Source organism: Parus major, chromosome 1 (genome assembly GCF_001522545.3).
Source record: "Parus major isolate Abel chromosome 1, Parus_major1.1, whole genome shotgun sequence".
Lineage (NCBI taxonomy): Eukaryota > Metazoa > Chordata > Aves > Passeriformes > Paridae > Parus > Parus major.
This window is the reverse complement of record NC_031768.1, coordinates 65,222,175-65,238,587: the sequence shown is the minus strand read 5'-3', so window position 1 is coordinate 65,238,587 and position 16,413 is coordinate 65,222,175. Positions and strand designations below refer to the sequence as shown.

At 38.6% G+C, this 16,413-nt stretch overlaps 1 protein-coding gene across 3 annotated transcripts in view; it reads right to left on the bottom strand.

The window, feature by feature from the left end:
- Positions 1-16,413, bottom strand: part of DCLK1 (doublecortin like kinase 1) — a 237,088-nt gene that overhangs the window by 71,541 nt on the left and 149,134 nt on the right. For all 3 annotated transcript variants that reach the window (XM_015632177.2, XM_015632203.1, XM_015632186.2), the window contains exon 5: positions 9,226-9,342. In XM_015632177.2, the coding sequence (XP_015487663.1) occupies positions 9,226-9,342 (117 nt within the window). The remainder of the gene's footprint in view (positions 1-9,225; positions 9,343-16,413) is intronic.

Genomic DNA, 16,413 nt, shown 5'->3' with positions numbered 1-16,413 from the left:
TATGATAGTTGTGCTTATGTTGGCCACCTGTAACACGTGAAATCGAGAGCACAATTAATGAATTGAGGCCCTCAGCAGATTTAAGTGAAGTTTTCTCACCACCATATCCAAAATATAAAGGTGTCAGTACATAAAACATGTACCAGGATTTTTGAGAGCTTACAGGGACTCCCTCAAAAGAGCTGATTAGGAAACTAGAGATAGCAATTAGCTCTGGAGATCAGATTCCTTTTAACAATCTTTACATACCTGTCTTCTGCATCTGAAGTAACTTTCTGGACTTTATTTTAACCAAGTTGCTGTCATAACACAAGTTGTATCATCCTGAAGCAATCATCTAAACCTGACCTGATGAACAATCTACTAGGATCATCCATTGCAGTGTAAACTTCCAAAGCTACACACGATGAATCCTTCTGGATGCTCTCCATATCTGGAGATATATATTCCTATTGTTGTTATTACATTATTATTACTACTGATATTATTAATATAATCCTTAAGACAGACATCACAACAGGACAGAAATGGTAATTTCTCATATTTTCCCCAAACATTCCAGGGCCCCTCCTTTTTTACCTTTTCATTTATGGATTCCTGTGCTTGTGAGTCATTATACTGAATTTGCAAATAGAGGTGATATTAGGTGCTGTGTAGCAGGAAGAGACTGCAGTGATTCTGGCCCCCTTCCTGAACTCCCTTTACAATCATCTACACCACTCTTACATAAGCTGCTCATGACCAGAAAACATGGCAACAAACATGAGAACAAAAACTGTAAGATTTAATTGCAATACTACATTCCTGATCATTAAATTGCCCTAAAATCCATTTCTAGGTGGAATGCATTTTTGTTGGAAACTGCATTTCTGTCCAGTATCTGCACTGCATTTCTCACTGACTGATACAGCACATGTTCCTAGAGGGAACCTTGATGTAGATAAAGACATATGAAATTGGTAAATCACTGTTGTGACTGATCTTTTTATTGAGTGAGGCAAGAGGTTTCTTGTCACTTTTATTCATAAAATGGCAGGGGTCACAGACTTCAGCTTAACACACAGAGCCCTCCCATCATCTTATGAAAAAGATTTATCTTCAAAATTCCACCAGTGAAATATGTGTTAAAAAGCTGCAACAATAACAAAATTATTGTGGCTGCTCAGAGCAGATGTATGGAACCCCTCAGCTGTGAACTCCTTTCCTTACTGTCCTCTCTTGCTGAGGATGTGCAACAGGGCAAGGACCTGTCTTTGTACTTGCTTTCCCAGCACCTGGCACACACATGAAGATGGAAAAACCCATAAAATAAAACACTAAAGCTGGATACCACATCTACTGAGATAAATGCAAAATAGGTTTTCACACAGTAATATGAATAATAAATATGTTAATATTTATGAATAATATTATGATAATAAACAAGTGAAAATGCTTCAAGTATAAAGTACTTTGATGGCATCCCAATAAATAAATTTTGATAGGGCATATTTTCATTAAGTAATAGAAACAAAAAGCAAGAAAAAATGAATTAAAGCATCAAGTGCCAGTCTGAGAAGCCATCAATACCACTGTAGTGTGTTAAAACCATAGTTTTCTATAGAGTTGCCTCTTGATGTGCAAGCATAATGTACATAATAATAATAATGTACATAAAACACACAGAGATGACTTGGTGTGTTTAAAAAATGGTTCACCAAACGCAAAAGAGTGTGTGAAGAAGAAAGAGAAGATTAAGGGAAAGGAACAGTGCAAGCTTTTTTTTTTTTTTTTTTTGCAGCCACAACTTATGAATAGGAAAGTTAAGCTAAAAAATTATTTACACAAGTCACAACATGTGTAGATCATATTCAGCACCTGTTAGCAGAAAATGTGAGATTACTGTTCGACCTTGCCTAAATTACTTCTGTAATTTTTCACCGTCCTTTCCAAAACAACTTTCGTCTCAATAAGATTATATAGTTAGGAAATAAACCATATCTTGCCTTTTTGTTTGTTCTGCTTTCATATTTTACTTTTGTACATCTTGTCACTTTTGTCTTTAACACCTAAAGACAGAATGTGTACAGAGCACCACATTAGGTAAGTGACCTCAGTATGACTCCTCAGTGAAGACAAGGCTTTAGAGGTTCTACCTTAGCATGCAACTGGTTGAGGAAAAAAACCCCAGATACCTATACTGCATTCATTTTAACTGGTGCTAAACTGTCCTTTTCATATTCAATCTTTTGTAGACTTTATGTCAAGAAGTTAAACAGATAAAAGTAGAACATCTCCTTGCCACTGCAGACAAGGCCTGACAGACCCACACAGAACTTTCACCTGATCAACAGATCAATGGATTAGAAATGTCAGCAGAAAGGATCACCTACAGGTCAGGTGTACATTCCCTATCCCAGAAGGCACCCATACACGAGTCCTTGTAAGTCACTGGCACCTGTGGTAGCCACACAGTCTAACCCAAGCTGTGCAGAGCTCAGCAGGGACTGTACACCCCACACAGGCTCTTCCACTCAACCCAAAGTCACCGACGTCTGCACTAGCTAGCAGAGGAGTGCTGCAGACACACAGATATTGCAGACATATCTTGTGTCTCAGAAGAAAGGAGACTGCCTGGAAAACGCATTTCCCTGGAATCCACCAGTGTTTGTTTTTTCCTGTAGTCTCAGAAGGGAAGTGTCTCTTGGGGCTTTTTTTTTAAACTCTGCACTTCAGCTGATATCTATGAAACTGTCTGCCAACTTCATGTAGTACGTAATCAAGAGAACATCTACACATACGTAACATTTAATGAAAATCTGTCTTTTGGATTGTTTTGCCTAACTAGAAAGACTAGGATTCTCAAATCAGTCTGAACAGAGTACAATTTCTGAGCATGTTTCTTCATTTAGCATTTAACTTTTCACCTTTTAAGAGGGTTAAACCACTCAGCATAACCAAAACTACATCTCTTACCAACTCTTGTTTTTGTTACAGGGTATGAAATTATGAAAATTGATTTCTCACTGATTACTATCAAAGACAAACACCATAGATAAAAAATTAAAAAGAAGCCAAGATCAAATAAAAAATCATCTGGAAATCCCTGGGTCCACAGGATGACTCCATCACTCCCATGGGTGTGTGCTCTTGGCTTTAGGAAAATTTTGCTTCAGCATATTTATTACAAAATCTGTCAAGAGTACCTGTAACTGTGAATAAAGATGCATGACCTCACCCAAGACAGTATGATAGTTGTGATTTTTTCCTTTGGGATACAAAAGACCTTCTTGAGTCAGGTGGTTGAAGGAGAGCTGTTTCTGGGTAACAGACTAAGGATGAACTATCAGACTAAATGAAAACATATCCTATTGCTGAGGTGTTGAGGAACGCTACTCTTTTTTTTATTTTGTTTTTTGAACTAGCAGAGAAAAGCACAAGCATCTGACTTAAGGAAGACTTCCATAAGATATTATTTCCACATCCACTTTTTTCTTTAGGAAACATTTACAGTCTTGATCAGTATTTAGTTTAACATGCAGTTTCACAATTTCTTTGCCCAGGCACAATCTAAAAAAGAACGCTCACATAGTCTTTTGTAATGTGACCTACTCTATCCATTCCTTATAATTTGTTCCCTTTGTCATTTGAAACAGGTACATATCAACCTAGGTATTCTTGAAGTAGTCACTTGTCACACTGAATAACCCAAACTCCTAAATAACTCTTTTTAAACCCAAATTTTAATACCTGCATTGATATTTATAAATAATATTTCAAGCATCTGACATATTCTGAGTGATAACTTGAAGGAAATAGGAGATTTCTCACAAGGGAGAAAAACTGAGAAGGAAACAATTTTGAAGAAGGTGCTCAAACTGAGAAAAAAAAAGTTGAGTAGCTACTTTTGTTGAGTGAAAGTCCTGCAAGTTAGAGTTGCAATTTCAGAAGGTAAACCAAAGTTCACCCAAATGCAGCATCTTGCCTTAATTTAATGGACCAAGGGCACAATAATTACAACCATCTCATGCTGCTCTTAATGTGATTAAAAATAAAGATGATGAAGACATAAGTGTTGTTGCTTTCTTTGAATCTTTTCTTTGAATCTATTACCTCCTCACCCACACTGAAGCTGCCACCCACGGTGTTAAATGGCAGCTGGACAGAAGCCACCAACTACTGAATAGCCGTCAGACACTCATAATTTTCAGCCACCAGCAATGGGTCGATACACAGTCTCACCAAAATGAAATGTCTCTTTTATTATGAACTTTTCCATATATTATTTGATGCCAACAAAAAAATCAAACATCAAAGTGGTTTACAGGCTTTAGGAAGATATCAGAAAAATTAAATAGAGGTAGGATTGTCCACTGCACTTGGAATCAGACTTAAGCCTTCTGCCTACTCAGGAGGTCACACTATCTTTTCTCTGCTTCTCTTCTTTGCCTGTTCCATGCTTCTCTTCTCTATTTACACTCAAAGCCTTTTGAAGCAGACAATACCTCAAATGGATTTCTAAAAAGCCAGAAAGCAATCCTCCTGCAGTGAGATTTCTGTCTGGTAGTACTGTTTTGAAACACTGTCAGATGTAAATAACAAACTGAAGAAAACATAATAATGGAGAAGTCAGCCCTTACACAGATTTTCCAAGCTTACTTGTACTCTTGGAAGAAAAAAATTATTCTGTGTTTTTATTTAAAAATAGGATGCATCTGTTCTCAGGAGCCAGGGAGGCTATCAGGAAAATATAAGTACATTAAACATATGCTCTGTTATGAAAAAAAAAAATGAAGTGAAAAAACAAAGATGGAAAAAAGGTGAACACGACCTATGTAAAGGCATACATGCCTTTGAAATGTGCCAAGAAATGGTGTAAAGGCAGATGCAGTCCTTTTGCTCACTGTAGACAGTATAGCTCAAGAAACAGCAGGGAGTGTGTATTTCTCAAAGACTCATGCATTTTACTTTGCCCTCAGCTAACCAGAGCACAGATGTGAACCTTTGTGGCCCTGAGCACTTTTGTAGCCTCTGGTTTCATTAAGGGTCTTTCCTTGCAGCCTGATTTCCTCTCACAGATTGCCCAGTCAGTCCTGTGCTAGCAGTGTGTCCTGGAGCCTGTGGGAAGGTGTTTTTCATCCTGTTGTTCCCATGGCCATGGATCTGCAAAGCCTGACAGTGCTGTTACGATACATTCTGTATAGAACTTTCAGGCTTGGCAAGGGTGCTGCCTTTAGTGGCAACAGAGGGCAAAATGCACCTGCAAAGCATGAAAGTCATCAAAGAGCATTGGAATTATTGTTAAGAGTCTCCTTTTCCCGCAAGTAGCAGATGAGACAATGAGGGAAATGGTTCTCCAGTTCAGTGGCTGGTAGCTCCCCAGGGAGAGGGGACATTCAGAGTCCTTTGCCTGCCCCTCACAGAGTCAGAGGTCACAACAAGGTGAGACTGAAATGGAAAGCAAGGGCCTTCAAGCACTCAGAATTTCCTCCAAAATAATTTAACATTACTGAGCTTATCTTAAAAGCACTGGTTTTGGTAAAATATTATTGCTCCAGACTTACAGATGTGAAAGACAAAGATAAAAAACAAATGACCAACCCCTCAAAATAACCCCTTTGATATTTGCAAGCAACTTCAGAAGCTATTGGGATGAATTTGGGAAAGTTTACCATGCCAAACCACCATTTGCTCAGAAAAAGGAACTCATGAGCTTCATTTAATCTATAAACATTTAGTACAAGCCAAAGTTTGGCTTAGTTCATTGACCATTTGAAATTCTGAGTCAAAGAAGAGTTGTTGAGGATGGCATTTAAGTACTTTAACCAGAACAGACTGTCTACATGTTTTAGCCTCATTTGTACATCTATTTCTTAACAATGGGGAAATGGTCCATAACTTTGTCTTCATTACCTCTAAAAATGATGAATCCAAATCAGCTATCCTGTTGAATACCTGCATTAAAGACTATACCATACTAGAGATTTAGACACAAGAGAATAGAAGTTAACTTAAGGATACATCTTCATTCTACAGTTTTATCAGTTTTAATACCCAATTTTGAGATTTGAACATTTTTTAACATAGTCTTTGTCTATGGAACTTTCCTTTTTTGGCCCATGTAATTATCTATGTGTATTTTCTTGACATGAACATTAATTCAAGTCTGAAGCAGAAATATGATCCTTTTGTGCACTTAGAATGTGCAGACTTCCCAAAGTGCAGCAAGAATCAAAAAGAAACAAAAGGAATCAGATTATTTCTAATTAGCAAAAAACTCTATTCCATTCACCTCCCTCAGCTTTTGTCAAGGGTAGACTATCAAGAATGCTTTCTGCTTCCCTTTATCCCTACTTCTTTTGACTTTGTTCTATGACAAAACACTTCAGAAAATGACACACTTTTAACTTTTTGTAATATGTATGTATTGTCTTTGATCAGAGAATTTATTCTTTTTCTTACTTTCAATGTTTTTTGCTAATGAAAGAAAGATCCCTAAAAGTAGTTTAAAGGTTAACTGAAAGCAGTTTAAAAACATACCAGAAAAATACATGTACATACAATTAGCAGTAACAGCATGACAACAAAAGCATAACTTCTAGCTATGCACAAGTCATTGAGGAGATTCTCTAGTCCTGAAATGTTTAATGTAGACATCATGGAAAAAATTATCTGCTCATATGCCTGCTAGATGGCAATTTCTCTAGTCTGCTTCTGTCACAGGTACATAATTCCAAGAAACAAGCAGCATTTTTATGCTTGCTGGGTGGCAGAAAAATGACACCTGTACATATTGTTTGCATTTCATGGGAGAACTTTGGGTTTTGTCTAAAAACAAAGTAATACTGATCTAAGTACTCATGTATGTAAGGTTAGAAATAGGTTAGCTGTAACATTCACACAATTTGACCTATTTGCAAAAAGCAACCACCAGAGGCACACACAGCCAAATCAGACCCATTCCCCTCACTAAAAAAATAAATTCTATAGAAACACTTTCAATTGTTTATCCTTTTTAAGCTTAAAGAACTTTGAATAGAATGGAACAGAACAGAACAGAATAGTTCAGTTGGAAGGGTCCTACAACAACCTTCTAATCCAGCTGCCTGACCAACTCAGAGCTGACCAAAACTTCAGTATGCTCAGCTGAGAAGTGGAGCAATAGAGTGGCTTTGGTGAGCACCTGGTAGCCAACCAACCACATGGTATTTCTTGGTAAAGAAATTCTTCCTAGCTATAGAATCATTGAGTTGTTTAGACCAGAGGAGACCTTTAGGATCATCAAATCCCAACTGTTAATCCAGCACTGCCAAGTCTACCACTATCCCATGTCCCTCTGTGCCATGTCCACACATCTTTTAAATATCTCCATGGATGCCAACTCACCCACTTCCCTGGGCAGCCTGTTTCAATTCTTGATAAACCTCTCACAAAGAAATGCTTCCCAATGTCCAGTCTAAATCTTCCCTGGTGTGGCTTTGAGCCATTCCAACATGTCACTGCATACCAGAGAGAAGAGCTCAGCACCTTCATCTCCACATCCCATCCTCAGGAAGCCATAGAGAGCAATCTGGTCATTCATCAGCCCTTCCTTTCTCACAATAAGACAAGCCCAAAGTGCTTAGCTACTCCCTATAGGACACACCTTCCAGCCCTTTCATCAGTTTTGTTGTCCACCTCTGGACACATCTGAGTACCTTCCCGCCCTTCATAAACTGTGGTGCCCAGAACTGTACACAGTGCTCAAGTGAGGCCACACCTACACTGAATACATCACACTGATCACCTCTTTCACCTGGCTGCTATTTGACAGACCCTAGGATGCAATTTGCTCTCCTGGTTACCAGGGCACACAGCTAACTCATACTGAGCCTGCTGCCAACCAGCACTTCCAGATCCCTGTCTGCAGGGCTGCTCTCCAGCCACTCTTCTCCCAGTTTATGCTTGTGCCTGCTACTACTACATCCCAGGTGCAGCATCCGACATCTGTTCTTCTTAAACTCCATCCCATTAATCATTGCCCAATGCTCCAATCTATCTAGATCCCCTTTTCAAAGCATCTTGTTCCTTCAGGGAGTCTTCAGCACCTCCCAGTTTGTTATTATCCTCAAAATTGTAATTGGTGCTTTCACCTTCTCTATCCAAATCATCAATAAAAACATTGAACAAAATTGGCTCTAGACTTGAAGAAAATCTGCTGGTGACAAACTAACATGTGCCTATTTCCTATAAATGTATTTTCACATAAGAAATGTTTAAGATGGTTACATCTGTCATCAGCACAGCACCATCCAAAATGGCTTGCATTTTTTATATTTTCACTGCACTGTTTCATTTCTTGCTATAAACTTAATGTTATGTTAATTATTATTGTTGTGCAGTAAAAATATTCCCTTTTTTCCATTGGCTGTAAAATAATCTCCTGATCTTTTGAAGTATGTAATATATTCTGCTCAGACCTTTACAGAAGTGAGCTTTCAAGAAGCAAAGATTTAGTTACCTGCACTTCCCCAACACCTTTAAGTAAAAACACCACTATTTCTTTCAGGACCAAAACTAACATGGTATTGAATATTCAACACAGAAAAATGTGTTGCTAGTCCCACAGAAATCCCATAGATTCTTCATTAGTCACAGTTTTTGCTGTGTCTTCTCCAGCCTGTATAACTGGCTTGTTAGTCAATTCTGACATTTCTTCCTCAGCTATCATTCCACCTCACATTCACATCTGTAATTTCATTCTTTCTCTGCCCTGCCCTCCTTTTCTCATGGTCTTGAATCAATCCTTTCCTCACTACTGACTCTTCATTCCCTCAGAAACAAAATACAAAAAAGATTGTGAAATTAACCTTTCAGCAACACAGATCTTATGCTGCATAACTTGGGCTACTTTCTGGATTGTTTTCATTCAGTTCCTAGTACAAAGACTACCATACATTTTTACCTCAATGTTTAGGTACTGGAAGCAAAAAAAAGCATGAAAAAATAAAGTGAACTGAACCACTGTAATACCAAAGTATGATTTATAAGATGTTGAAGCTTCAATTTGTATTGTATTTTGTGTTTGTATTTGTATTTGGAAGACACTTGATCTCAGATGTCACTGAGAAAACACATGAATTTTTACTATCAACTGTTTTAAGCATACAATGTTTTTCCACAGAAATGTGGCATTTTATGTGCCTTTCCCACTCTATTGGAACAGAATGGTGGTTGTTGTTAAGAAAGATTGTTTGCTTGCTTTACCTGAGCTAGTAGAAGCAGGAGACTTGCTGCGTCGGGATGGGCCGGGGCTCTTGGTGGTGCTCCTACGTGAACTCGAAGCTATTTTGGTATAGGAAGTAGATTTCACCACCCGACATTCTAGAAGACAAAGAAACTGCATAAGTTAGCAATTAAGAAAGCCAGCAAGATTCTGTAACAGAAAGAGCACTGAGAAGTGAAAACATTTAGCCCACGCTTGTTTTCATTCACCTTGAGGAGTTTTATGAGAAAGTATAAAATCTGTATAAATGGCTCCATTAAAATCCAAGTACAGTATGTACCATATCCCAGACAAAGAACTGCTGCAGTAATCCAGACTTTTAAATACCATGGTTACTGCAGGTAGTTAGGACAGCTTAATTTAACAGTGCTGAGACTACTCATAAAATTTCTTTCCCTTTGAAGAGTTCAAGTAATGTAACAATTTTTTGTAAACAATCCAGATGCAATGTAAGCATTTTTGTCAACCTAGGCAGTCTCCTCTAGAAAAACCGGAAGTCTTCTTTTCTGCATCAAAATGTTACAATTGTACAAGATGACGCAAGTGTCTTCCACTGATGAAAGGTTTGAAGAAAATAAAGCAGGTTTGTTGCTCCTGCTTAATCCTCTGGTGAGCAATAGCCCACATTGTATAGCACACACAATTCATCATAGGTGAGGGAAACGGCACTACTCGCTCATAAGAGACATCAGTAAAATCAATGAAGAGGCGAAATTACCCTCCCACTCGAGAACACTACAAGATGTTCAGGTTAGAGTTTATGTACACCCACACAGATCTGTAGGCATCCTTGCATTATGCCTGCAGAATGGTTCTTGGCCTGGGGATGAAAGAACTTATTGTGCACAGCGCTGATGTCTTGCACTCCTAATGGATACTAGATTAATCACCAGACATATTACACAGTTGGGGAAACAAAAGATCCACTTCTTAGTCAATATACAATTAAAACTCTGCAGCAATGTTTACACTGTCTTCACCTGACAATGTCAGTTCACTTCACTTGTTTAAAAATACATCAGTAAACATTTAGTTCCGTACTAGACCTGTTTCCTATTTTATTCCCATAGTCAAGGTTCCTCAACAGGGGTTAAGAGAAATAAAAAGAGCTTTTTCTTCCTAGTCAGAAAATACCATGTACAAGCCTGCACATTATTTAGTCTTCACAGATCAGTGGAGCCTGTAACATAGTTTAGACAGATTAGAGAACAAAGAAATAAAATTGAGCATAACTAATTAACTTAAACATATACACCCGAGAATGATGTAATGAAATTTATTTCTCTTGGCTGCCCTAACTGTTTGTCTTTCATCAAGCTGTTCAAGTAAATAGAAGCAAGAAATGATGCGTTATTGAGTGAAACATCCAGGACAGCTGAGAGTTGGGAGGACCAGAGAAATGCCTTGGTCTTCCCAAAGAAGCTTTTCTTCCCAAACTCTCCACATTCCTAATGCCCAATAGTAGCTAATTTCCTTCTGTTGACATTTTTTTGTGATTCATTGATGACTTCTCTCGTTTTATACCGAACAACCAGTGGAAATGGAAAAAAACATTTACTCTGTGAGGAAATTATCTACCAAAAACAGGAGGAATAAGATGAAAGCTTTCAATTAGATGCCATTGGGTAACTACATCAGGAATTGGCATAAACAGCTGCTCCAGAAACTATATACAATGCAATTGTAAATAGGTTCTTTATCTTCCTGTAAACAAAGATGTAAATTTTTCACACACCTAGCAGCCTGTTAAAATTGTGATGTAATCCTAGTGTGGGCCTCATTCACGGGAAACAGTAAGGAAGGGGAACCGCACATTTCAATGGTCAACAAACAAAACAAGACTAAAACAGAATGATCCAACCAAGCTAAGCCCATTAGAATATACAATTTGCTTAGTTGAAGAACTTAAAGAGTCTATGAAGAAAGCAGCTACTTTATGCAATATGTAAAAAACTTTCCTATTTCCAGCATGCAAAGAAAAAAACTATCTACACCCCTCTCCTTCATACTAAAGCTTAACTCTTATTTTATTCTAAGTATTAATACTCATTCAGATTCTCTCAATACCTTAAAAACACCCAGAGTCTTAAATATGCTATCACAGAGGCCTTACCACCATATCTAACTGGGTCAGCCTTGGCCAGCGGTGGGTCTGTCCTGGCAATGCCAGCTGACGTTGGCTCTGCCAGACATGGTGGAAGCTGCTGGCAAAGGAAGCCACCCCTGTAGCCCCTCCCACCTCCAAAACACGGCCATGCAAAGGCAGCTCTTCTGCAAGTCATCCTGAGGGGCTACATACAGACCCTGACTTGTGAGCAACCCCGCACTCATGGCATATTGCCTGAGGAGGAAGTCACCTCTCACAGCTAAACAACCTCATTACACAGAAGAAACACCAATGATATGTGATAACCCAAGAAATGTACAAGCATCACAGGATCATAGGATAATCCAGTTTAGACATGAGAAATTCCTAGTCCAGTTTCCTGCTCAAAGCTTGAAGTAGCTTTACATTCACAGTCCTGGGTGACTTGGGGGCACTTCAACCCACTTGGGGCATACACACTGCAGGAGGATCTTGGAGAACATCAGTGACAACTTCCTATTCCAAGTGACAGAAAAAACAGTAATAAGAGATGCTCTGCTCACACACACAAAAAAAGGAAGACTGGGACTGTGAAGGCAGCCTTGGCTGCAGTGATCATGATAGGAGAGTTCAGTATTATGAAGGGATTGGAGGAGGGCACAATGCAAGATCACAGTTCTGGACTTCAGATAAGCAGACTTGGGACTCTTCATGTATCTGCTTGCAAGATTCCCATTGGGTAAGGCTCTGGAGAGAAGAGGGACCTAAAAAAGCTGGGTAATATTAAAGGAGCACCTCCAAGTTCCACAACAGTCCATCTCAACAAGTAGGAAGATATTAAAAAATTCCAGGAGGTCTGGCCAGGATGAACATGTTGCTGTTGACCAAATTAAGACATAAAAAGGAAGCATAAAAAAGGTGGAAGCAGGCACAGGTAACCTGGGAGGTATATAGTCTAAGTCCAAGCATGCAGACATAGTTAGAAAAGCCAAAGTCCAGTTAGAATTGAATCAGACGAGAGATGTTAAAAGCAATAAAAAGTGCTTCTTTACATACAGAGGGAACAAAAGGAAGGCTACAGAAAATGCACACCTGTGAAATAGGGCCCCAATGACATAGAAAATGCTAAAGTATTGAATGGCTTCTTTGCCTCAGTCTTTACCATCAAACCAAACCTTCAGGAATCCCATGTCCCAGAAGCAGATACATAAAAGCCTGGAGAAAGGAAAACCTATCCTGGGTGGAAGAAGATCAGATTAGAGAACACTTAAGCAAAACTGGCACATGTAGGTCCATGGGACCTGACAGGATGCACCCTGCAGGTGCCAATGAAGTTTGCTATTCAGGATGTCATTGTGAAGTCACTCAATAGACTTTGAATGATAGTGATGACTGGGATGATTGGAATAGCCATTTGAAGACCCGGCAAATCTCACTCCTATCTTCAATACACAGGGAACTACAGACAAGTCAGCCTCACATCGATCCCTGGGAAAAAGATAGATAAATGAATCATGAAAATAATTTCAAGGCACATTAGGGACAAGAAAATCATCAAAAGTAATCATCATGGGTTCACCAACAGGAAGACAAGAAACTTGACCAATTTGATACCTCTGAAATTAAATGGCCAGCTCAGCAGATGCAGGGATAGCAGTGGATATTGTCTACCATGACTTCAGTAAGGCTGCCATATCAGAGGTTTTTGTTTATATCCAGTCTAAAACTTTTGCTTCAATTTTTTATCTATCACCACTCATCCTCTTACCAAGCATCACTGTGAGAAGCCTGACTCCAACATGTTGATGGAGAGAAGAGATGCTGCCCCATTGACATTGGAGGCCAGTGGCAGGTACTCCTGAAGTAATTTCCTTCTTCAGGCTGAAAAAGCCCAGCTCCATCAGCTTCTCCTCACACAGCAAGTGCTCCAGCTACCCTCCATCATGATGGTCCTCCTCTAATTGCCTCCAATTTAATGATATCTCCCTTGAACTGGGAAGCTTTAAACTAGGCACAGTATTCCAGATGTGACCCCACATACGCTAAGCAGGGTTGGTTCCCTGTCTCTATGGAGTCCTATTTAATCTATGTCACATAAATATTCTCTTTTTTCCTATTTTTCTATTTGTATAAACCCTTTTGAGCTCAATTAGTAACTTCTTATGCACAGTTTTCTTGTTCCTCTCAAAAATAATTCACAGATTGTGAAATTTTAAAAGGTCACAGTTCAAACAAGCATATATTCTCTTTAAGGTGAACTGGTCAAGTGGCATGTTTTCTATGGGTTTAAAAGTTTATTCTTGAATTACAGGGGTTATGGTATGGCCTGTGGAGAGCCATGTAGGAAAGCCTTCAGTGCTGCACACACCAGGCTCGAGCAACTCATGCTTTCAAAGACTAGGACAGGACTAGGACAAGACTAGTCCCAGAGTCTAAAAGGATTTCTAGTCATGGGCAGAATGTAACCAGGCTGCTTGTTGTAAATAGGTCTCAGCTCCCAGGAACAGTTTATGCATGCAATTCTGTTGTCACATTTAGTTTGTAAAGTAAAATTTTACTGCAGGCAAAGATCCCACTCAGTAACCACACAACCACTGCTTGTTCCTCTAAGACATTACCATAATTTGCCTGTTGTTGTAGGAGAGCTCCGTGTATATAGAGAACACAAACCAAAAATGCATGTTTTATTGAAACCGTGTTTTCTACACAGAACCTAAACTGGTGAGCAAATAAGTACATACCTTCTCCTCATTAACAGTATTTGGATTACTATAGAACAGGTCCTTCGCAAGCCATGAAACAGAAGAGCACTTTTCCCCCAATTTTATTTTGATGCCAAAACTGGATCAGAAATAGATCTGAACTCCTGACATAAAAGAGCTATACTGCTTTTCTCACTCATGTGGGCATGGCATTCCCAGCCAAGAAGAAACACCAAGTGTTTCTATATTATGGTCAGTAAGGAAAGAAATGTTTCATGAAATCCCAGTCCTTCCTCTCTCCATTGACTGACTGAGATTAAAGGAATAAAATGATGACATCCATGGTAATGCAAGACAAAAGAAAGTCAACTCTACGGTTTGAACTTTACAGACTTTATTGTTTTCCAACTCAAAATATGATATAAGAATGCTTTTCCAGTGAAAACATCTTGCAATAAGATGTTCTATTGTGCATTCTACATAAAAAGCTATAAAGTATGAGAAAAAAGTACAGACCAACAGCAGCAAGACTACAAATGAAACACTGCAAAGTATGGAATATTAGCACGGAGTTTTGAGGCCTTTATTGGACATTAACAATAGGGCTGATGAAAAAAAAGAAAAAATACCCCAAGGCTACAAGTTGACATAATTAAGACTGTAGGGACATTTTAAGGAAAACAGAGTTACTGTGGAATCAATGAGTAGTAGGAACTGTCAGAACCAGGAGGAAAGCCCAACATACATACTTCTGAGCTTGACTCTTCCTGTTGCCAAATGGAAAAAATGAGGTAAGCATGAGGTAAATAAAGGATGCTACCAACGCCTGCAGTCTCCATGTCATCAATGATGTTTCATTTTCAAAATGTGACATTAGCTTCTACGCTCATTAGATTTTACAATGGCAAAAAAGCAGCAGAGAGTAACTAATCTGCAATAAATGTGTCATAGAATGAAAAAGTTTAATGTGTTCTAGAGAAGATTGTGAAAAGTTATTTAAATTACCAGGAGATCAAAAAGGCTTACTTGTCAGCAACTCAGAAGTTGATTGTATGGCCTTCATGCGTTCTTTCTGGGCAAAAATATCACTGTCTGTTGTGTTTTGCTTTTCTTTGAGGTCTGTGCGTAGGGAATAGATTTTATATTTTCAGTATCCCTGCCAATCTGTTTCTCTAAGACGAGAACATTTAACTTGGTTTCAGCAACAGCTGTATCCTGCAGATAAGCAAGGGGGAAGGATCAAGGATGTCTGTGGTTGTTGGTAAGCCACTTTACGGTAAGCCTCAGGCTGGTGCCTTTTACCACTGCTTAAAGACATTAGCCTCACTAGCAGTGTCCTCAGGCCAATCAGTGGCTCATTACCCCAAATGCAGTACCAGTTTTAGTTTTTAATGTTAAGGGTAATTTGTTCCATGCTGCTAATTCTTAATGCAGCTAATAAGATTTTACTTTCCAGCTGTATTCATGCCTTCAATTAATGCCAGTAATCTTCTGTTTGCAGAACTAAGTTTCACTCTCTTCAGCAAGAGAAATGGTAGCCTCCTGTCTAGTGTCACTGATACACACTGCAATTCACCCTACCCAAGTGATCAATCACTGGCAGCTATGACTTGCAATTACAACATGTCCAAAAGGGTAACTATCATGCAGCTTCCAAAAATGAAAGGGATATACAGTGTTTCACAGAGGTTTAAGTAATTTCAAAGCTTCTATCATCATGGTTGTGCCTACTTCAATTTTTTTCTGCATGTCTTCCTGTTCAGTGTGCTCCTGAGCACACTGCAGATGTGGATGGACAGTGATGTATGCATAGAAAGCAAAATCCTAAAGTTTTATCCCATGCACTAAGCTCTATGTCACTGTAAATGCATGGGGTTTTGAGACATTGTATCTTCTGATTTGATTTCTTACCAGTAATTGGTCTTCCACACATGATAAAGATTAGGAGTTCTATTTTACTGTGTGCCAAATACTTGTGGAAGCAATTACCTAAATCTCTTTTTTTTTTTTTTTCCTTGAAAAGAAATATACTTTGATTGGGGTATAAAATACAGAAACAGTTGGATTTTCTTTCATGTGAAAAATCATTCTCCAATTCTAAAACTGGGGTAAGTGTATACAATAAAATACAAACTATTAAAGTCATCTATGCCTTATTACACACTAATAAAATAGAGAATATTGAAAGGTCTTAGGAAAACAAATCACCCAAGCTAAGAATGCTTTCTTATGTATGTACTACTCCAGAAACACCTAAGATAGAAATTAGGAATGCATTTGTGAATCCACATATTGTCACTAATATCTCATTCTGCTCTAATGTATAATCTTCAAATTCTGAATTCAAATGTTTCTGAATTCACCGAAGTCTAAATATTTAC